At 30.3% G+C, this 24,639-nt stretch overlaps 2 protein-coding genes across 6 annotated transcripts in view; both read left to right on the plus strand.

Moving 5' to 3' along the window:
- LOC129912666 (palmitoyltransferase ZDHHC8) overlaps positions 1-21,638 on the plus strand; it is a 56,859-nt gene extending 35,221 nt beyond the window's left edge. For 2 of the 5 annotated variants that reach the window (XM_055991018.1, XM_055991019.1), the window contains 8 exons: positions 1,633-1,751; positions 2,567-2,724; positions 2,795-2,967; positions 5,091-5,285; positions 5,348-5,603; positions 11,868-12,139; positions 13,923-14,108; positions 19,655-21,638. In XM_055991018.1, the coding sequence (XP_055846993.1) occupies positions 1,633-1,751; positions 2,567-2,724; positions 2,795-2,967; positions 5,091-5,285; positions 5,348-5,603; positions 11,868-12,139; positions 13,923-14,108; positions 19,655-20,849 (2,554 nt within the window). In that variant the 3' untranslated portion in view covers positions 20,850-21,638. The remainder of the gene's footprint in view (positions 1-1,632; positions 1,752-2,566; positions 2,725-2,794; positions 2,968-5,090; positions 5,286-5,347; positions 5,604-11,867; positions 12,140-13,922; positions 14,109-19,654) is intronic. The other 3 variants (XM_055991021.1, XM_055991022.1, XM_055991020.1) reach the window with 3 other exon arrangements.
- A 1,137-nt stretch (positions 21,639-22,775) lies between these two features.
- Positions 22,776-24,506, plus strand: LOC129910269 (probable isoaspartyl peptidase/L-asparaginase GA20639). Its single transcript, XM_055987586.1, has 3 exons — positions 22,776-22,862; positions 23,352-23,402; positions 23,465-24,506. The coding sequence occupies exons 1-3, from the start codon at positions 22,845-22,847 to the stop codon at positions 24,404-24,406; spliced, it is 1,011 nt and encodes a 336-aa protein (XP_055843561.1). The 5' UTR covers positions 22,776-22,844; the 3' UTR covers positions 24,407-24,506.
- The last annotated feature ends 133 nt before the right edge of the window (positions 24,507-24,639 follow it).

Genomic DNA, 24,639 nt, shown 5'->3' on the forward strand with positions numbered 1-24,639 from the left:
GAAAGTTCTCTTAGTAAAAAAAATATTAAAAAAAAAATGAAGAAATAACAAGGAACACTTCCAAGGAGCAATTAGGTTTTATAATGAAGAAAAAATTCCCAACTCCTTTCTGGTATATCCTTGCCTTGGCATACCTTTACTTTTTCTTTTGCGTGGTAGTACATGTATGGTATAGTTTCCCCATGATGTAGGTACATACTAGAAGGGCAATAATGCTAAACACACTTAAGTGTTCCTCACTGCTCGTTTTGCATAAAATCCCCTCACATATTCCATAACATTGCACATTAAGTCACAGCCAAAGACAAAGTGGTAAAAAAAAAACGGAGGCGACGACGAAGGAGCCAACGCATTTAGAGTGTTTTTCTACTACGATGCCTTTGCTAGCGATATATTTGTCGTTGTCTGTTCGGATTTCCGGGTCAATTATTCTCGTATTTTTTCATATTTTTAGCTGTTGATGTTTTAATTTATGCTATAAAGATTTGAATTTCAACATCATTTGATGTGAATCCACTTAATATTAAGAGGATAGTTTTGAATTGTTAAAATGATTGGTATTGACTAAGTGTGACTTTGTAGATTGAAGCGACTGTTCAAGGTTGAAATTAATTTATTTTTGTGGAAAATTGCAATTTTCAACTGACAAGACGATCATTTTCGGATTCTATATGTATACATTCCTAAAAATGTTATTTTTATTTGTACTTAAAGTGCATTTCAATTGACTAAAGAGACTATGGTTCGTAAGAAAATTCATTTAAGCTTTTGTTTGGGATGATGAATCAAAGTTTAACGTGTTTGGAAACAGATTGTTTTTGAATTTTATTTCCCTCCCTCATTTATCCCTTCCTCCCTTATATTTTAAAAATTCCAGTTCGCACGCCAAGTTGATTGAGTTCCTGTTCCACTGATTGATTGAGTTCCTGTTCCACTGTGTGGGTGACTTTAGACAAGGTTTTAATCAACTGCCCCGTTCCTCTTGGTTGTAATCAAAAACTTTCCAGGCCGAAGCATTGTAGTCTATGCGAATGAACTAGCCATCTGCACATTTAGTTGGTTTTGCCCTCATTGGCCGTTAAACCCATTATTGCCGCTTCCGCTTCTCTACTTAAAATTAAAAAAAAAAAAAAAAAAAATACAAAAGCTCAAAAGTTAGAGTATATTTGGTAGTTTTGAATTCATTAAGTCGAAATTTTAAAAATCCTGAAATATGTATGTATGTCTCATAAGTTTATGTTACTAAACAAATCCAAAATAATTCCTATAGAGTTATTTTTGAACTGGTTTCGGTTCTTGTCGTAGTAAATGAAAGGTTCATGCACCAATCTGACAATAATTTTGAAATTGATTTTAAACCATCCTTAACAAAAATGGTAGGCTTGAAATTTAAAAACAAAAGCAAGTTTTTTTTTTTTAATTTGGGACTGAAAACAAAAAGAAGTTCTAAGAACCCAGAAATCATTCCCAACCTTATTTTCCAAACAAAATTGCTTGAAAGTATTACCACACAAAATTGATGAGTGAACAAATTGGTCAAGTTATTAATTATTTAAAACACAATATCACGCACTGTATTAATTGCGTATTGAATTAATTAATTAAAAAAACTATTTTGTTTTATATTTTTAGATGCCAATACTACGTCTACCGACATCCATGGGTTCCAGCTTATCAAGGTGTCATCACGTTTTTCGTTTTAGCCAATTTTACACTAGCGACATTTATGGACCCCGGTGTGATTCCGAAAGGTAATGACGACGTTTTTTTTTTGTTTTGTCAAGCAAAATTTAAATAATGAATTGAATAATTAGTCTCCGGAATGTGATTGATGTGATTATTATTTGGACATGGACCCAGCAACTAATGTTCTATGTTTAAAAAAAAAGGAAAATTATTATCAAGAAAAAACAATTCACTTTTACTTAGTTTTATTTTTAGACATCGCTTTTCGAGGTTAAATAAATTAAATTATAGTTAAGTATGTAGTATGAAAAAAAAAATCAAAATCAAACTAATTTTGGAATTCAAACAATTCGATATGTTGTTGATGATTCAAATCACGGTTTAAGTGATTTTTAACCAACAATTAAGTGTTACAAAGTTGCATTTACATTGTTTTTCCATTAAATAGTACTTATATAAATGTATGGCACTTTAGAGACTCTGTTTCAGAGAAAATCACACTTACTTCAATATTGCACTAGTTGTTCTATGTACTTGAAACGTCATGAACTCCTTATCATGAATATGTTAGAATTTAAAAAATTGAGTAGTTTATTCTAAATCCCATCGAATTGATTTATAAACCAATATAAACAGGTTACGTACCACAGTGTATATTTATTTACTCGTGATTACTTCCAAGTAATCCCCCCACGGAAAATAAATCCTTGATTCAGAGAAAACATTTAAATCAGCAAACTTTGGGATTCACAAACCTAACAAAACAGCAATGTACATACGAAGCACGACGCCATATTGTCATTTCCCATGCTCATCCATCAATGACATCTCATTATATGTAAACCATTTCCAAAATAAACATTAACTTATGTTCTTTCAGCATCTCCTGATGAAGATCGTGAGGAGGAATTTCGTGCGCCTCTGTATAAAAACGCCGAAATAAATGGAATAACAGTGCGGATGAAATGGTGTGTCACTTGTAAATTTTATCGACCGCCAAGATGTTCACATTGTTCAGTATGTAATCATTGTATAGAAGTAAGTGATGTTTTGTATATATTTTTTCTTATTACGAAAATTAATTTTATTAAATTTCTTTTTATTTCAGACTTTCGACCATCATTGTCCATGGGTGAACAATTGTATAGGCCGAAGAAATTATCGGTTTTTCTTTTTCTTCCTTGTATCATTATCGATACATATGCTGAGTATATTCTCATTATGTTTGTTTTATATTCTGAAGAATATGAAGGATATACGGCAAACGGAACCTATTGTAGCGTATCCTTTTTGAAAACAAAACTAAAATTATTACTATTCATATAATACTTATTATATTTTAATGGATATAGAAAGAATCATTGATTCACAAGAGATATAAAAGACTTATAATATGTATGTTGTTAGGAAAGAGTAGGCCCTTTTAATGTAATACATTATGTTTAAAATTATTTATCTATTTTACTTCAGTACTTACTTCAATTTGAACAAAAATGATGACATTTCATTTAACAGTTTTGATAAAACTGAATAAATTCTGTTATTACTCTGTTCATATCTTTACACGCCTGAATGTGATCTGAGAAACAAAGTTAAGAATCAGTATTTTTCAGTTAACACAAATAATGTTGGTTTCCAACCGCTAACCGCAACCGATTTTAAAAATTTCCTCAGAAAATAATCAAGACACTTTAATCACGAGATCATGGTATCTTCTAGATTCATGTAATTCAAACAAAATAGCAAACGAAAATGTAAATATTCATGGCTATGTAGCGAAAAACTTTAACCGTTAATTTATTTCAATTTTTGAAAACAGCAGCAAACTTTATATTTTCGGATTGCTATATGCGTTTTGATAGTTTCATATCGAGATATCCAATCTCAGTTTACTGACTATGCCCATTTTCACTCCATTTGTTTCAAAACGTTAGCTTTCCACTCTAAAATAAATGCAATATTCTTTTCAGTATTCAATATTCGTTGTATCATAGTAGGAATGCAGGTATGGCGTAGATACAAGAATTTAAAATTTGCAACTTAATAAATATGGCACCGTTAGTTAAAAAAAAACTGCTTAACTTAAACATTCTTATGTAGATAAACGGAAAAACACAGAAGAAAATTTCTGTGAATGTTTATTTTGTGGAACAGGAAAAAATTGAAACTCAAATTCTTTGAGTCATTTACCTTATACGATTTGTTTTTGAAATCGAACAAAATCTTCACAAAATATCTATTTGAAGGTTAGGTAGCTGTTGAGCGAAGATCTGACTCACTTAGACCTCATCGGTCTATTGTAACACCACGAAGACTAGCAAGTTAGGAACCCACTAGTCGAACCATTAGTAGCTTCTTCATGACTAGAGAGAGACTTTTTACGTCTAATTTGCACTAGATCTTTATCGAAGAATTCTCCTAGATGGAATTTTCTTTTATTGGACAGAACAGGGTAAATGCACAGAAGATATTGAACAGTTTCCTCCTCTTCTTCGTCTATGCAACTCCTGCAGAAGTCACTATCGAACACACCAAGTCGTTTGTGCTGTCAGCCTATTAAACAGTGTCCTGTTAGAAACATATAGCGGACTTATATGTAGTCAATTCATTTCAAAAACACTTTGAACGTTTCAAGGTTATACATGGCCATTTTTGTCTGGTTGCCAGCCAATTGGTTTTGTTGAAACAAAGGAAGAGATTTAACTGCCGAGAAGATCCGAATATCCGTTTTGGATATCAAGTTTTCCGTGAGCCAAGATAGAACTTCCTTTTTCGCCAGAATTTCCGCTTGGAACAATTTCAATTTAATTTTGAATTATTGAACTTGCTATTTACAATTGACTTGAAATTATCTAATTTCTAAGAAACATTGATTGATACATTATTTTGTTAGCACAAAGGGGGCCTAACATTATAGAATTACTAAGGTCTAAAATATATAAATAAATCATAGTAATTTGCAGCTTTCGCAAGATGATTCTAGGCATTATACCATATAGCTTACAAATCACGTATTGATCGAAGTTTTTTATGTTTTATTTCCCACTGTGTTCCCTAGACTTATCATTATTGACAGATTATTTATTTGATAAAAATTGACGAAACTAGAGACGAGACTAGTTTTTTAGTAGAGGTTCCTCGTAGGAATTAGTCCAACAGTCATTTGAGTCTTTTATAGAGATCGGCATGATTATATTATTAGATAGGATGAAGAATAAAAGCAGGGGACGATTTAAAAATTTTTAAACAAATTAGTTACTCTAAAAAACTGTCAATCTCTGGAACAGTTAAGATCTTTAAATAATAAAAGTCCAGTTAAGTGTTATATTATGTAAGGTTTTAAAACATTAAAATTTATCTTTTTATGCAAAAACCAATTTTCCTTAACTTTAAAAAAATAACAGAATTTGCCTTATGGGCATTGTAACAGTTTTGGCAATCCCAATATTTGGTTTAACTGGATTCCATATGGTACTGGTTTCACGTGGTCGCACTACAAATGAACAGGTGACTGGTAAATTCAAAGGTGGATACAATCCTTTCTCACGTGGTTGTTGGCACAATTGTTGTTACACCCAATTTGGTCCACAATATCCGAGGTATAAAATTATTTTATATTTTTATTGCAACTATTAATCATAAAATCTTGAATAAATTTCAGCTTACTTAAGCCAGAAAAATATGCTGCTCGTCGATCGCATAAAGATAACCAAGGCATTAGTACAATAACCAGCGATAGAGAGAATAACACAGCGAGTGGCGGCGGAATGGGTCGCAATAATACAACCAGCCAAAATTCGACAGGGATGCAATCAAACTACTACGACCGGGACAGACATCATACTCAGGTAAAGACTTATACGGACCAGGGCAATGGTTATAATCAACGGTCGGGCAGTTCAACGCTTTATAGTAAGGTGGGTACACTTGTTGTTCTTTTGGAGCTTTTTTATTTTCTTTCTTTCTATCTCTCTCTATTTGTCTATCTATCTATCTCTTTTTTAATTTAGTGTATTAGTTTTTTTTTTTTTATTTTTAAATTTTCTATTTACTTATAATATTTTTTATTTTGTTTAAGTTTTAGAAGTTTTTTTTATTTTTTTTTTATTAATTAATTTTTTGGATGAAAACGTTTTGGGTGTAATGCAATATATTATAATGAAATTTATCTCAGTACGTAGCATTAAAAGTAAAAATGTAGTTTTGTATTTATTTTAACATAAACAATTAACGGTTGGAATGATTAAAATTTTAAATAAAAGAATAATATTATGTAAATATTGCAGATATTTTTAGAGTGATCCTTAAATTCTAGAGTTTTTAGTAGAGTTTTTTGAATTTGATTGCTTTTTTTTTTGCTATTTTACAATGCCATCGCAGAAATGCTAAATGAATGAGCTTTTAAAGTTACATTATTTTCTTAAATAATATTACGAAATCAAGCTACAGCTTTCTACATACATAGTTTTTGTATTTATATATCAAATGAAAAAAATATAAACCATGCTTTTATTTTAATCAAGTACATAATCACTCCTTCGAATAAAACTGTTGTGATGGAGAGGATCCAACTAAAATACTTTATTTGTCCATAGCTACATAAATGTGGAATATATCTATAGAATGAAATAAGAAGAAAAAAGATTTTATTAAGATTTATATGATCTTAAGGACTCGTACCCATTGTTTACTCAAATTTTTATTTCATTGAACTGCATAGTTTTGAGTTAATCGAACATGTGCTTGAATATCTTGAATTGAATATATTGCTATTCGGTATTGCTTGGGTTTTAAGTATCCTGCTGGCCTTCCTAATTGCTAAAATCTCAGATTGAGTGATTAGGAAGACAACATGATTCGTTGATTTGATTTTCATTGTGCAAGCGAAGACGACAGTTTCAATACCACAGTCCTTTTGAGATATCTTTAAAAAAAGAGAACCTTGTTATGAGTAACATTTTTTTTTTATTATTTTAGAATCTAATAAAAAGGCCCTCTTTTATGATAAATATTATGTATCTTAAAACACGATTAAAGTACTTGGGAAATTATTTCGTACCTCTATTTAAATAATTAAATGGGCTGTTCTCGAAACCTCGTTTACTTGCTTTTGATGAGGGTTTTTAGTTGTAAAAATAGAATGCAAAAATATATTAAAAAAAAACAAGTAGTTTTTATTTTTTTGGGATTCATTATATGTAAATGTAAGTATAGATACATACATATATTGAAATCGTTATTGGTAAAAAGGAAACAAGTATAAATGATGAGTGGTCTTACCTTGAACTTTTTTTGAATATTTGCTTTCTCCAACTCCAAATAATTTTCAAACTACCCTTAAACTTGGTATAATTTACAAAAATATTTATGTAGAAAGTTAAATTTACAAACAAATTGTTCACGTTTTCATACAGTAAAGATTTCTTAGAAAAAGTGGTCGTTCTCAGTTGTTAGAATGACGAAGAAATCAATCATGTTTACTTTTTTTTTTTTACAAAAATTCAACAGTGAAAATGACTACTTTTAAGATGAGTTTACGAAACCATTGTCGTTAAACTCCAGTTTTAATCTTTTAATAATATAGCGTTCTCAAATATTTCTTTTTTTTTTATATATTATCAAAGGTATACCAATTTTTATTAATTTTCCCATACCTATGTTATTTTGATATTTTTGTTAATGATTGATTTTTATGAATTTTTATTTACAACAACAAAAATATATATTATTTTCTGTGCTCACAAATTATCTCTCGTAGATGTGCGCATATGTAAGTTTCTAAATAAAATTGAAAGTATTTATAACTAATTTTTTAAAATTGTTCCTGATAATCCCAAATTATTATTTTAATGTCCTTCATTATTGTAGTTCAATATTAATGTTGGTGATTTTTAATTTGTATTATCATGTAAATAACTTGTAGTATCGCAGAGTGTTGTAAATCTTAAATTTGTATTTTTGATTTAAAAATGTTTAGTATTTATGTCTGGAAGATTCCTTGATCATAAAGCCTGTTTTTGAACTTCTATCGGTAATTTTCTTTTGTTTCTTGAGATGTTTAGTATTTATGTCTGGAAGATTCCTTGATCCTTAAAATCATTGATGCGGGCCAAAAAAAAAAAACACAAAACAAGTGCGTTTTCTTTGGTGGCAGTCAGCAAATAAAAATGAAATTGTCCAATAGCTTATCGATATTAGCGAAATTAGCGGAAGTTAGCTCTCTCTTTTAAAGCTTCACGTTTGAATTTGCATAAGCTCTCCTTATTGTTTTTTATTTTTTTTTTGTTTTGAAATTTTCAAGGTATTCATGCAAAATTTAGATATCTTATTGAACTCAGAAATGTCATAAGAAATTGAATGTTACTTTTTTTACAATTTCTCCACTAATGAATAATGAAAGTTCAAATATTCTTGAAATTGGAGAAAAAAAGAACATAGTTCCAAGTTCTGACATTCCCGAGGTGCACTGAAAATGAAATTCGAACTGATTTATTGTTGACAACTGATGTCAATGGATCTGACGGATTAAAGTTGGGCTACTTATCCGTCCCATCCATTGGAATCCGTCAAATCCGTCGCTTATGGGTCGGTTTGCATAAGAAAGTGTGTATTTTATGTCAGTTTAAAACTTCAATGTTACGCACACAACAAAACGGATTCCAGGGGTTGACCCCTCTATGCAGTTTTTTGATATATTTGGGGCTATTAAAACCTTTTTACACCACCACATAAATAAAATATAGGAAACGATTTTTTACTATTCTCCTAACCCTTGAGAAATGGTTGAAGTTCTTTTATAACTTATGTATTTAGCCTTGTGACAAAGAAAATTGCAGTTATAAGGAATCTTATGAGATTTATATGTTTGCGCTTATTTGATCTAGAGACTCAAGGGCTTCCAATTACAAATATGTACGTCAATTAAAAAGTTAATAACTTTTTATTATTAAAAAGTTAAATTGACCTCAACTCCATATGCGTTTCGCCCAGGTATGACAGTGGGCTCATCAGTTAGATGCTGTCATACCCTTACTAAGACGCAAAATTTTGGTCCATGAATACAGACACTTATAAAAATCACAACCTGAATAGACTGTGAATTTTAATATTTTAGGGGAACATGGTTACATTCTTGCACCTAAAAACAATTGCCCGTGGTCAGGCTAATAAGTAAACAAAGTGAAAAAATAATAAAAATAAAAATTATTTTTATTTTTAAGCGGAGATTGAATATAATTCAATTAAAAAGTTAATAACTTTTTATTATTAAAAAGTTAAATTGACCTCAACTCCATATGCGTTTCGCCCAGGTATGACAGTGGGCTCATCAGTTAGATGCTGTCATACCCTTACTAAGACGCAAAATTTTGGTCCATGAATACAGACACTTATAAAAATCACAACCTGAATAGACTGTGAATTTTAATATTTTAGGGGAACATGGTTACATTCTTGCACCTAAAAACAATTGCCCGTGGTCAGGCTAATAAGTAAACAAAGTGAAAAAAAAATAAAAAATAATTTTTATTTTTATTATTTTTTTCACTTTGTTTACTTATTAGCCTGACCACGGGCAATTGTTTTTAGGTGCAAGAATGTAACCATGTTCCCCTAAAATATATTAAAATTCACAGTCTATTCAGGTTGTGATTTTTATAAGTGTCTGTATTCATGGACCAAAATTTTGCGTCTTAGTAAGGGTATGACAGCATCTAACTGATGAGCCCACTGTCATACCTGGGCGAAACGCATATGGAGTTGAGGTCAATTTAACTTTTTAATAATAAAAAGTTATTAACTTTTTAATTGAATTATATTCAATCACTCCGCTTAAAAATAAAAATAATTTTTATTTTTATTATTTTTTTCACTTTGTTTACAAATATGTACGTTCATATTCCAAAAGTTGCCAAACCGAAAATTTTTGCCACTTGTGTTTGTTTATAGCTGTTATTATTTAGAGTTGCTGTTCTGAGCTTGTTGTCTTCATAAAATTTGTCTTGCCTTTGATAGGACTTTAAGGCATTAGACTCGACCTCTATTTTTTCGTTCTTCCTCCCATCCGTGAAGTTGATGGTCATCTCTTCCAGCAATTCTATTACCACACGGCTGTAATGATTTCCATTCAAATTCTATTTTCTCCCGTTTTTGAAATTAAGCTGCTTCGAATTCCGTATTCGAACACATTTAGGGGATTCATAGGTGTTTCGAAAAAAGAACGGATACATTTTTCCGGGTGCTACCGGAAAATAATTTTCTCCAACAAAAAAATCAAAACAAACGCTTTCAATCCGTACAGATTTAGTTTTCGTTTCCGTTTTCAAATTCGAACGAATATTAGAACCGTCGTGTTTGTTTAAACTTTTTCGCCACCGGTTGTCTTTAGTTTTTTTTTTGTGACCTTTTGAAACATCACATCAGGGGCAGAGCTTCTCATGGTTGTTGTAGTTTGTTCTCCGAAAGATTAAGGTAGAAATAGGTCTGAAATTTCTGTTGGTCTGATAGAGACTGCAGAGATCGACGATACACCGAAAAAAATTATTTTCTTTCAATAGAAAGTTTAAACTCATGTGTTTTATAAAGCCCAATTCCCTTATTTATCGATGTCATGGAAACCTTTGCTTTTTAATTTTTTTGTTTTAGGAAAAGGTCTACATATGCTCTGATAATATATCTCACCGAGCAGAGAAATTAATCGTTTGGAGAAATAAACACAAATGCAGGGGGATTCCCGAAACTCTTTTCTATCTCCGATGCTCGTCCTCGTATAAATAATGATTTTCTTTCTGAAACATCTAATTGTGCCCTTAATTATGAAAGTGGACTAAGTCACTCCTAAAAATGGCATCAAATCTAACCTAAAAATAATTATTATTTGAAGGGTAAAGTTTATTTGAAAGCTAAATTGCAGTAAATTAACTTCTTTATTGCTCCTCTAGTGATTTCATAAAAGAAATAGAATTAAATCGTTATAAGAAAATTATTATGTAAGTTTTTCTTCAAACAATGCAAAAAGTGACTTAGTCCACTTTCATAATCATGGGCACAATTCACTTAACTGTTTTGTTGATGATATAACCCATCCCTGAGGTTTTCAAATTTGTAGCCATTTGGTTATATTTACCTTCTTTTCTTTCTAAAAATATGAACCCGAAACTCGTTTTAATAATAATAAATTATAATTTTTTGGTTTCTTCCCATAAGACCTATATAGCAGATTTGAACCTATAGACCCCTCATACACACAAAAGTAAATAATCTATCAATATATAGAATGCTAACAATAAATTATGTATAAAATCTCACTTAAACTTCCCATTAAGCTAATTTTTGTCTTAAAAAATATTAAAAACAAAAAAAAAAACTTGTTAATACTTGGTTGAGTGCATGCAGATTTTTCCTTTAAGTTTTGCTTACTGATTCTTCTTTTGTAAATAAATTGGTCATAAACTTGTCCACACTAAAAGAACGCACCGAACCGAAGGTAAACCAATAAAAAATATTTGTTTTATTTACAACAAAAAAATCTAATCTAATGTTTATTAATATTATAATTTTTTTTCTTCGAATATAGATTTTAAGATTATATTTGTTCAATAAATTAATAATATTTATTTCATAATTCATATTTATCTAAAAAATCGAATATTTTTTTTAACAAAAATCATATAATTTTTTTTACTTAAATACTCGTAAATGTTCATTGTGTTTTTAACATAAATCTTATTTGTTTCATAATATTCTATCTTTCAATTTTATTTATGCCACCTTTCCATAATAATTTTTTTTTGAAAACAATATATATAAATTATAAATGTGAATATTCAAAATTTGAATCCATGAAAGTTAATATCAGTGTTTTTTTCCTTTATTTTATAGTATTATTTTAATAATAATACAACTTACATCTAAAGTTTATGTTATCTTTCCTTTTTCAGTTTATATATATAAAAAGCATTTTCTATTTAAACATTAATATATATATTAAAAAGAGTTTTAAAAAACATTTAAAAATGAATTATAAATACGTTTTAATTAGTAGTACGTTTATAGATAAAATTTAAACAAAATATATTTATATTTTGAGCTTAGGATTTTTTATTATACATTTATATTATATTGAAAAAAAAAATAATAAATAATCACACGAACAATTAATGGAAAAGAAAATATTTTGAAAGTTTGATTATATTCCATTAATGCAGCTTTCACCGGGTCGTGATTGCTCTGACACTGACATGGATCCACCGCAGGCATCCCAAAGTCAAGATTGTGAGCCAACCCCACCTTTACAGAGGCATAATTCCAGTAATTTTTATTTGCCACCGATTGAGAACACAAACATGGTGGTTGGTACAAATGGACCTAGTGGTGTAGGTGGAGGAGGTGGTCCAGAATCTCCACGCCACATGAGAATGTATCATCCACGGCATAGTCCTCATTCAAGGCAGAGGTAAGTGATTCTTAATAGAATTCTCTTAAAATTACGTTTGTGTTTTGTTTATAATTTTATCTAAATTTATAGGAAGGTAGAGTGAAATGGCTTTTCTGTGACGATACTCTAAATCTTCACAGAAAAGCCACTCTTGTGTCCTTCATAGTTTGTGAAATGGTTAACTGTGGTTTTGCCCAAAGAAGACAAAAACTGTAAACCTACCATGTTCAGATAACTTCATGAGCTTAGTTACGTAATGGTGTGTTTAATTACTGAATGCTGAATGTTTGCCCTTGCCCAGTACAAAAGTTGTCGACTGTTGTCTGGTGTACTTGGTTTCGGGTCGCATTCATCAACGCATATTCAAAAGTGGAGTGCGTTTATCAGGGAAACCAGTGAGCAAGTACCTCGCTCGATAGGGTGCCTGTGATTGTCGCTCACTTTTGGCTTTATTGATTGATTAAAGTTGTTGGGCCTATTGATGAAATTCGACATTGCTTTGAATTGCAGTCATCTACTTGACAAGCTACTTTATAAGGAGAGTTCGTTCAGTCTAAAACCTCATGTGTCATGTCCTTATTGCCGCCGCTTAAAGTAATTTGCTAGTACTGGCAAATTAAGCTGGTGAATATTAACCATCGCCCAAGGAAGCAGTCGTCTACGTGATAGGCTGGTGACTTAAGCTACAGCGCCCATTCATCGTGTCTTACTCAATTGTTTATCGTGGATGTCGCTCGCTTGTGAACGTGTTGCTTTTGCTTGTTTGAGAGATTGATAGCTTTGGCATGTAGGTCATCTTCCAGATTAACCAGTGTGAAAGTCTCTGAGTTTTATTTAGGAAAATTGAATAATTTGCATGTTTTCAATATTTCCATTTTCAGATGTAGGTATTAAAAAACGAATATAACTAAGTTTGTAAAGAATACTCAACAAACTGTTTTTGACGTGTTGCAAGTTCTTATAATCCACTCACAATATGTGAAAACAAATCTGGTGAATGATCTTTATAAAATAAATTCTATCCAGGTCTTTGTTTAACTTGAAAAGTTGTATAAAATTGATTTGTATCTTTTTTAAACCAAACGCTGACCCGCTGAATCGGAACTTCAAGTCCGTTTGGCCCTGTCACCCTCCATCACAAAAAAAAAAAGTTTCATGTACCAGGAACCAGACATATCTTTCTATATGTTTTTGGACCCGCTGAATTTGATTTTCAAGTCCGTTTTGTACAAACACCCTCCAGTTTTGAAAAAAAATGCAAAAATGGTACATTTCACTTTTTTTTTTGTGATCGTTCGTGTTTGACGGATTTCTTAAAAGTTCGAGATGTTGTAAATCGTACAGAGTTTTCCTATGTTTTTATCAGTTAGTTTTCCGATAATTTTACTAACAACTTTCTTAATTCTTATCAAACAACATCGATAACTTCAAAAACAGAAGCGACACTTTCCCTTCGCTTACTTGTGTCAGATTTATGGACATTTAATACAGCTGTTGTGTTTTGACATAATAAACAAAAGTACAAAATTCCATTGGGGTCGCAATTTTTTCGAAGTTAAATTTCAATTTTGCCTGTAGTATTTATGAATTCGGATCTTCAAGTTTGAGATCGAAACCTTATGAAAAAAATAGCCCATGTTGTAATGAAATTTTTTTTAAAACCAAAGAGGGTTAACATTTACCTAAATATGTATTTTTTTAAGGAACCAAACCTGTTGTTTTCTTAAGTCATAGATTATTCTGTATCCTTCATTATTTAAACTACATACATATGTATGTTTATTTTTTCTTCCATTTATAGAGGGCTTGAACCACAGCGAGTTTATAATCCTGATGCACTCTCGCCTGATCATCCAACGCACCCAGGCAATCCAGCAATAGTGGCAGCACAAAATCGAGCCGTTACCTCAGCCACACCCACAATGCAGCAACGAATCAAAGCACTGGGCGTAGCAACCCCCTTAGCCATGTCTAGTCCAGTCCGAAGGTTAGTATCGAAAAGTTCTCAATCTTATTTCTTCCATGTTTTATTTTAATTAATTTTTTTTTCTAACTTGTTGTTTCCTATTTCCAAATTTTATTTTTTTTGCGCAGTTAAATATTGTTGTACCTAAAATTGTTAATAATGTAAAAACATTATTTATAAAAAAAGTTTTAACACTCAAACAGTATTACATAATATTTTTATAATTTTTTTATTTGTTTTTCTCCTTCTGAAAAAAATGCAACAATTAACACTTTTTTTGCGAAAAAATGTGCATAAATGAATATATTCTTTGTTACCACGATAAATATTTTGTATCATAAACAAAAAAATAAATAAAACGCGATCATTGCGAACAGATGGACATAGCTGGAAGTACCTTCGATTAATATTTACCTTTACCGGTAATTTAATAAAAAAAAACAAAAAAATGAAAATGAAATTAGAAAATTGCTTTAGGTATACATAACATTCTACGGATCGCAATTCGTGGTTGCTATTATTGTATATTTTTTTAGTTTTTTAATCAGTTTTTATATTTGCTGTAGTTGAATTTCAATTCAGGTTTTTTTTTTTGTTATACTTATTTTTGAATCTACGTGTTTGTCTACATGTTTTAATTTTTTATAATTTAATTTTATAATTATTATAATTATTAGTATTTATGATTTACATAAATGTATTTACGCAGCCCATACACAGCGCTTATGTTTCTACATGCGAAATTAAATAGTTTAATTTTAATTAGCTTAAAATTATGATTTATGAAAAATCTTTTAAAGATACAACATTTAATATTAAATCTCGCAAATTTAAAATGAAACGCAAATTGCTTTAGTGAATGAAATATTATACTTATCTTCATAGCGTTCTGCTAAAATAGGTGTTTTTTTTTTCTTGGCACATTATGAGAAATCATTGTTGGCGGAAATTTATTTTCTTATATTCTAGAAATTCTAAAAATCTTCATACATGGTTTGTTATCCATCATCCTTAAAAACTGCAGCAATATTGCATTATTTGGCTTGGTCATTATTTGGGTGTGCCAACTCTAAAATATGAGCAACAACTCGCAACCCTACTCCAATGCTTAAAAACACTTATTTTTGAGTCAAGTCGCAGGCAGGGACATACACTTGGGGTAACCGGGTCAGTGCCTCGGAGCTCCCACGCAAACTAGAGCCCCATGTTTATGTAGTGAAGAAACAGGATATTAGAAATAAAATAACGAATGAAACTGAGTGCTTATTATGCCTGTTACAGTGGGTTGCCATATTAATAGGGACAAGCGAAATTTTTAAGCTATTTTTTTTTTTGGTTAACGTTGCTCAATTTTTTTAGTTTTTGTCGAAGGACCTGAAATTTGTCTTGTCTTATTTAGTTATACTTATCAAGTAGATATGAATTTACATAAAAAAAGTAAAAAAATGATAATTTTGGTAAAAAAAAAAAAAATAGGGGAGAATAGGGGAGAAGCACAAAAAGACGTTTCCTATGGAATTCATGGCCGGAAAATTACCAGACTTAATCGCATTGTTGGCTAGCCATACTATTCCTGCTGGCACCTTCTGTACTGTTATTGAACCTCTGCAAAAATTAAATATTTTTTTTTTTTTTTAATTCCAAATAAAAATTAATTCAATTCCAAAACCATTGTAAGACCCCAAAAATAAATAAAAGAGTATCCAGTTGGATATAAGCGAAATGTTTTTTCTCACCTTATCTTAGAGGAAAATGGGGGTGATCGTTTCAAGTTTCAACCTTCAAAAAAGCTTTGAATTAAAGATGTTAAATGAAAACAATCCGTAGCAAAAATCTGAACTTTTCGAAATACAATGTTAAGTTTTTTTATATTAACCATCCATCCATTGAAATCCCAGTTATCCCAATAGTTTGAATAGGGTTGCCCCGCGCAATGTTTCTCACTTTTATGTCGAGAAAAAATGTCTTCCAAATATAATTTGTAGAAAATCATACTATAGACAATTTATCTTTTTTGCAAAGCGAAAGATATAATTCTATCGAACCACTTTTTTCTTAAAAATTATTTAAACATAAATGTCTCGTTGTGTCAGTTCAATTTAGTTTTGATTTATTTGTATTTAAAAAAGTTCATGCTATTTTTTATTTGTTCATTAAATGAAACTCGACAGAAATAAACCCATTAAGAAAACATGGTTTAAATAATAATTACAAAAAAATAAATATCAACATCAACAATTTTACTAATCTCAATTCCAATTTTTAACTATCGTAGTCTCCAAACATCCGATACAAACTCAATCTGTTAATATCTTCGTCGTTCTCGTCCTTTACATCGTAATAACAAAAAAAAGCAGGTGAGGTGAGTTTGTGCGCACGATTAGTGCTTTAGAAAAAAACCGAATTTTGTCGATTTGTTTTTTTTTTTTTTGTTAACATTGAAAAAGCACTGTCTTTGCAAATGGTTTCCATTCACCACATAAATATATGATAATAAAAGTTTTATAAAGAATTTATTTTTTGAGCTGTGGTTGGGCTTATGTGATTTCGATTACTTAATTTTTTTATTTTTATTATAATTTTTTGTTGTTTTTTATATAACATGTGAACATAATTAATTATTTTGTTACATAAGTTTTTTGTCAATGTTTTTATGCTTTAGATTTGTGTTATGATTTATGCTTTGATGTGTCAATTTTAATGAAACATTAGAGTGATTAGAAAAAAAAACAACATTATATAAATAAAACATTCATAATACATACGTGTTTTCGAATAATAAATAAATCAAATAAAATCGTAAACATTTATCACAGGTATTTTCGTGTCCATTTAAATTAAATCATTACAATTGAAGGGTCCAGGGGAAAAACGGCACATGTCCACTTTTTGTCAAAAATAAACTAATGATGAGGTCTTGTAGTATTAACTAAGCACTATCTTATGGGATCCTTACTTTTATAAAACAAATTTTAGCCTTGCTGAAAAAATAAATAAAATTTGTGCGCTTAGTACTAAGTTGTATGGGGAACAAAATTTTAAAATGCGTTTTTCTCGAAATGAGTTGGAATGGACTTATGCTGTTTTTCCCCTGGACCCTTCAATTATTACCATTTATGTAAACTTATAAAACATTTAAAAACAAAAAATTAATAGAAATAGTTAAAAAAAATAAAATAAATAGTTTCTTTAACTTCTAAAAATATTTGTTTAGTTTAATGATCCATTTTAAGCGATCAAAGCGATTGAAAAAAACTCGAAGAATTTTGAAAACAACACTTGAATTGTGCGAAAATTAATTCTGACACAATTTTTTAAATTAGCTTGTTCTTTGTTTAGAAATTTATACCTACCTAAGTTCCTGACTAGGATTTTTAATTTTGCAGAAATAAATACAATAAAAATTATCTGACTTAATTTATTTTTACATACAAATACAATTTATAGTTCTGCTACTTAGGAACTCCTAATAAATAATGAAATAAAAAAATGTCACTTTGCACCACTGTGTCAATCACTATATTCTGGAAAATGCGGTCGCTGCACGCTCAATCGATTGTTATCAATCACTTGAAAAAAAAAAAATAAATAAATAAATAAGAGTGTGTCGTATCTTCTCGTATTGTTTTTCAGCCTGATTGAACGTGTAAGGTCCCCTATAACTATTAGTTCCCTTTCCTTAAAATTATTTTCGGTTTAATTAGAGAAATAAAATACATACTTATATTCATACGTTTTAATTTAAATAATAAAAATAAAACGTTGCGTCATAGATAAAGATAGCTCAATTTAAAATATTAAAATCAGTTAGAAAAATATATTTTGGTTAACAGAATATTGCAATTTTTTATTATTTTATGTCTTTAGGTTTAAACATAGTTGCTAATAATGTTTCGCCAAAAGAGTCAATATTTTAAAGAAAATATGTATGTGCATAGATAGAAAAGTTTTTAAAACTGTGACTATGTAATTAAAAAATCCAGGAAGTAACCTATTAGCTTTGTTTTTATGTTAATTCAGTTCTTAGTTCAGTAAAATTTTGAACGGGAAACACCAAAAAATTATAGATAAGGATAAATAAAAGATTTTCATTTTTTGGTTTATAGAGAAATTTTTGTTTTAGTCATACATTTTTAACCCTTGAACAATAAAGGACTACTTTCTTCCAGGAAAAATTAGTTTTTGCTTTATTTTACACAATTCTCACGAAAACACGGCTGGCGATAAAAATTGCAATAACTATGCAGCTTTGTACATGATCATCGATCCGAACAAAATTGATGACAAAACAATAGCTTATCCGTCCGTAGTATCAAATTATTTGGTTCACGTGCCTTACCCGAAAAATGTCAAGTAAAAAATCAAAAGTCTTTGAGTGCATTTGAGGAGTGAATAAAAAAAGGCCGTATTTCATCTAAACAAATTATTCTTTTTTATAAAAAGTTGACAGCTTTAATGTTTAAAAGAAATAAAATCAAAATCTTTTAAGGTTTATGTTGAACCTTGCTTTTTTATTCAATTCCTTCTATATACATAGAAATACAATCTTTTTATTTCATACTATTTCCCTGCGTTTTGTCGTAGTTTATCGACTTCATCAGGGTTATTTAATTAAATCTGTTAAAACTTGATATTAAATTTTTTTACACTAATACAATTTTTTTTAAACTTACATGCATTTTTTTTTACATTTTAAAGTTGTAATTATTGCCTTTTGTTGCATTTTTCCATAGGTATTGATAAATCTCAAATTTAGATACACCACCACAAGAAATAAAAAAGATAAATAAATCTTAAAAGAATAACATTTTGACCAATTTTTAAAATATTAGGCTGGAAATCAAACCCAGCTTTCTGGCTTCATATCCCATGGCACTAACCATTGCGCCACGGGGTACTCCGCTGCACAATAAAAAAAAACAGTGTCGATCTACATAATTTGGCCTCTGATTTATATGCCTGTTCAACTCGCAAAAAAATTCAATTAAGCCCTGATTTTTAAAAACTTTTATTCCTAGGAATAATCTCTAACTGAGGTTTATCTGACTGTTGAAAAATTGGCCCTGAATATTATATTTTTCTTGTTAAAAGTCAACTCGAAACAAATGAGATGTATCCCTTTTATGATCTTATTTAAAAAGAATAAATTAATTTGTATATTTGGTGTTCACTTAATCCAAAATATAATATTCATATCTAAAAGGTAGTTTAAAAAAATTAAAATAATTCATCTCCATTGGATTCAGTAGTCAACATCTAAAAACAACATTCTTCTCAATTTTATATATAGCTCAATCAGTGTTCAGTACTCCATTTTCACAAAACAAACAAAATTAACAATAAAGCTCACAACTATTGAAACTTTAAAATAACGTCTTCATTCTATGTCTTAAAAATATATCTGCATTTTGATCGAGCATTAGTTTGTGTTTTTCTGTTGAGAATATAAAAATTTAAAAAATCTGTTTTGCCTGCACTCTATGTTGGCACTAGAATAATAAATATCTTACACACTCAAAATCTAATCAAATTTGTATCTTTATTTTTTTTCTCTCTTTTTGATAAAGGTCTAATCCTGGCACCCCAACTCAACCACGTCGACCAGACTTCATAGCCGTTGGCTTAAATCAACAACAATCGCTACAACCAAACAACAATCAACAACAGCAGCAACAACAACAGTCACAAATTTACTATGAATATGCACCTGGCCTGCCCACCCAACAGCAACAACAAATGCAAATGATGCACCACAATGGTTTATCACAACAGCAACAACAACAACGTGGCATGGGAGTTGGAAGTGCCATAGGGGGAATGATGTTAGCCAATAATAGCCAATATGGATCACCCCAGCGACGTTTTCTATCTGAAGGCGAACTAGTTCGACAAGGTGGAGGAAATAGTGGTCCCTCTGCCAACGAATTGTCCTACGCTCGAACGAACAACACAGTCGACAATATACGAGAGCTAGCCGGTAGCCCACAACGTGGTGTCTATATGTGGAAGGATACATCACCAGGGTTTAATAATGGTACCAGTGGTGGTGGCGGCGGTGTGGGCGGCGGTAATAGTGCAGGCACTATACCTAATCATCACCCTGCCCAATATATGAATATGGCGCAACATCCGCTAAGTCATGTTCTCAATCAAGTCCGCCTACCACTGAACGAATACCATCAGCAACAGCAACACCAAATGCAATACGATATTCATCACCATCGATCGAATCCGACGAGTCCAACTATTGTTGTGGCCACTTCACAGCATTTATCACCAAATCCAGTTCAAACATCACAGCCATATGGCATGATGCGATATGGCGGTGGAGGTGGTGGCAGTAATAATCCATCAACGAGCACTGTGGTGGCTCAGTCCTCTTCCACAAATACAATGGTTGGTAGTGCGGGTAGTGGTGGTGGCTATCAACCAGCTCTGAGGGGTGGCGTTCCTGTCTTCCCTCCAAATCCAAATCTACAACAAACCCAACCCTCGCCGCAGATAAAACGAAAACAAACACCAACGCGACCAATGTCATTTGTTCGAGCTTTAGAAATGACCGATTCTATGGAGATGCAATCAATGGATCAACAGCAGCAGCAGCAACAAGCCCGAAATAATGGCAGTGTAGTGAATTCAGGCAACAACATGTCAAACAATAGCTTAGGGCCGTCATCGGCTGTCAATAATCAACAGAGAGCAACTACACCAACACCAGATCGAGCCAGTGTTTATGATATGAACTATGAGATATCTGTATAACCCATTAAGAAAGCTTCTCCCAATCCTGCCTTTGGTCCAGCTTCGAAGCCTAAGATTCTGTCTACTTTTTTCTAAAGAGATTTTCTCTCATGTAAAAGGTTTTTTAGAGCTTTCACTTTGAGAAGCAATATAAAAGAGCAAAAAAGATTTTCGTCTTTGTTCTTATCTTTTAATTTAATTAACAAAATTTTTTTTATTGAAAAAGTTTCTAACAAATTCTTCATATTCATTCAATTCGCTGAAGTACTGTTGGTCATCTATTACATAAGAGCCCATTTAGTATATCAGAACAGCTTTGTAAAAAACGCATGTTTTTAATATTTTGCAGCCGTTTACAAGCTTTGATATTAATTTTTAAATTCATTTCATTGTTCCATGCAGTGACCAGATCAATTTCTTAATGAAACTCCAGACTTCTTATATCAAATACTTTTATCATTTTCGTTCGTGCCATTAAGGTTTTGAATTTTCATACATTTCTTATTGTCCCAAATGAGCTTAAGCAAAGGAAACAATTTTTTTAAATGCTTTTTTAAATGCTTTGACCAAATAAAGGCAGGATATTCCCTATGTTGTTCCTTTTCACCCCATAGATAAAGTTTTAATTTGTTTTTATAATAATTTTTCTTTTTTAAAAATTTAAAAATTTGTAAAATCAACTTTTCTACTTCTACTAACATAAATAAATGTTAAACTAACTTATACCCTCAAGCCCAAAGGAAACAAATAAATACAAAAAAAAAAACAAAAATAACAATACGAAAAAAAGAAAAACAAATTATTGCAAAAGTTAACCCCCAAAACAAAAGAGTTGTAAATTATTTTTTTACATGAATGATTAAACAAAATAATTTTACTTAAACAAAAAAATAAAATAATACAAAAAAATAATAATAATAATAATTAAATGTAAATGTGGATTTAAATGCAATGAAAGAAGTAAATTAATTATTATTATATTAAATATAGTCATTTATATATCGATTGAATGGTATTACGATGTGGTTAAATACATTTTAGGATAAAAGTAAAAAAAAAATAAATAAAAAAAAAAAGAATTTTAAGTACTAAATTAATATTAAATGAAACAAATAACACTGTGTAAAAAGTACATCTATCCATAAAACCATTATCTATATATATATACATATATATTATATACAACAACAACTCCATCCCCAAACAGGCTAAGTCAAACCTTAAATTGTTTTATATTATTTAATTTTTAGTTTTTAATGTTTTCTATTTAAATAAAATTTTAATGAAGAAAAAAAAAGAAATATAAACAAAATAAAGCTGTAGTTTTTTTTAAGTTATTCTAAATAAGAGATTATTTATTTATGGGTGAAGATGAAAATAAATTTAATTCATAAATAAACACCCTTATTGCGATTTGCATCTATCCATTGATAGTATATAAAAATTAAAGTTTGAAGAGACTGATTCTGAAATTCTTTTACATATGAGGCGTTCATTATAGTAATATTGGAATGAGTCAATTTGAAATGAGTGCATTATGCACGACTTTGAGATGCTCTTATTTAGAAACTAGAAAACAAAATTTGAAAAAAATAATATTTTATTTATATATAATAATTACAGGCCAATAGATTTATGTGCCCTGAAATTATTTTTACCATTTTATAATAGAAACAAAAAACAATGAATTCATAAGACCTTAAAACATCCAACTTGAAAAATTATCAAAATTTGAATGAGACTTGTGGAAGTCATTTCTTAAGCTTACTATTTTTGTGTAAAAATAGTAGTTTTTTTTTTTTTTATTTATCTCGGTTGTATATATCCCATAGATATGAACGTATTGAAAATTAATATGACAGATAATGTGGGTTCTTATCAAGAGATTTGGTTTTGATTTATTAAAAGATTAATATTTTATATTTTTGTAGCAGATAAATGTACCTATTCTTATGTATCGATAAGATTTTCAGTTGTGTCTTTCCTTTCTGCTGGTCAAGTTATTACTTTCTTTAAATGGCGGCTTTAAAAAGTGTAAGGAAACTATTATTCGAAATAATAAATAAGTATAACTATGTAGGTGTGTTTTTTTTTGTGAGTTATCCACAGTAGAATTTTCCAAATAAGAAATTCTTACCGCAGGCAGCTGGATTTGCTTCTTTTCTTATCGGCGTTAGAGTGTTGCTTTAATGCTTTTCTTATACATTTAAAATCCTACTGCGAATACGGATAGTTATGCAAAATAAAAACACAAAATTAAGTAATTTTAATAAGATTCGGTATTCATCGACCAAAACATTTGGGTTTGAGAAGGGTACAACTGCATCTAACTGATGAGTTGTATCTAGGCGAATTTCATAAATCCCGCTAAAAACAAATAAAGAAAAATAGTGAAAAATATTCATAGCTTACATTTTTCTTCTGTAAAATTGTTATACCTTTTATTTATTAATTAGTTGATAACTAAAAAATATTTAAATTTTTCTTCATCAAATTTTATTCAAATAAGTTAATATTTTGCAGTTGCTGATTTTGTCTATTGTTGCTACAAGTTTCATAAACATTGGTTTTGCGGTAATTACAGATAAATATTTGGACTTAAGAGTACTTATATTAATAAAACTTGAATTTCTTAGCGACATCATAAGCTTCCAATAGTTCTTATTCATGGAGGTGCTGGTGATATTACTGATGACAGAATTGAGGGCAAGCTTAAAGGAGTAAAACTAGCTGCTCAAATTGGCTATATGACCCTTACAAATGGCGGTAGTGCCCTTGATGCTGTTGAAGAAGCCGTCCGTTCAATGGAATTAGATGAAAACTTTAATGCGGGCTATGGTGCAGTACTAACTTGGGATGGAGAAGTAGAAGCGGATGCATCTATTATGAATGGAGCTAATCTAAATGCGGGATGTGTTTCAATTGTTAAAAATATTTTACATCCAATTTCAGTTGCTCGCAGTGTTATGGAAAAGTCTCAGCACACGTATCTAGCTGGCGAAGGTGTAATGCGTTTTGCTAAAGACAAAGGATTTGAGATTCTTCCGAATGGAACTTTGGTTACAGAATCTGCTAAAAAGGCTTTAGAAAACTATAAAAATCAGACTGTTGAATTAAAAGAAAATCATAAATACTTTGGAGAGCCGGGAACAGTTGGTGCAGTAGCTATTGATGCCGAAGGAAATATAGCTGCTTCTACTTCAACTGGTGGTTTAACTGGAATTGGTCGAATTGGTGATTCATCTATTTTAGGTGCTGGAACGTATGCTGACAATGCCATGGGAGGTATTTCCGCTACTGGTCATGGCGAAACAATAATGCGTTACAATTTAGCCTCTCGAATTTTGCATCTTATGAAATTTAGAGGAATGTCAGCACAAGATGCTTCAAAAACTGCTCTCGAAGCAATGACAAAACATTTTAATGAAACAGCTGGAGTGATCACGATGGATGTGTTTGGGGATGTGGGTATTTATTTTACCTCAAAAAGAATGGCGTGGGCTTATCAACGGTATAATGAAATTCATTTTGGTCTTGAAAAAGGCGATGATTATATGGAAATAATTGATCAATCATAATGTTTGATACATGAGAAATTTGTTAAATAAAATACAAATGTTGGAAAATGTTTTGTTTTTTGTAAGGGCTATATCTTGTAGTTCAACTAACACATTTGCAACAGGCTTAAAATTGGCTTAGAGCTTTGATTCATCATTAACCTTTGTGGCACTTCTGTTACGAACCCAAAAAGATCCCACAGAAACTTAACGAACTATATTAATTTTCCTTTGGCTCTTATAATATCATAATT

Source organism: Episyrphus balteatus, chromosome 2, assembly GCF_945859705.1.
Source record: "Episyrphus balteatus chromosome 2, idEpiBalt1.1, whole genome shotgun sequence".
Lineage (NCBI taxonomy): Eukaryota > Metazoa > Arthropoda > Insecta > Diptera > Syrphidae > Episyrphus > Episyrphus balteatus.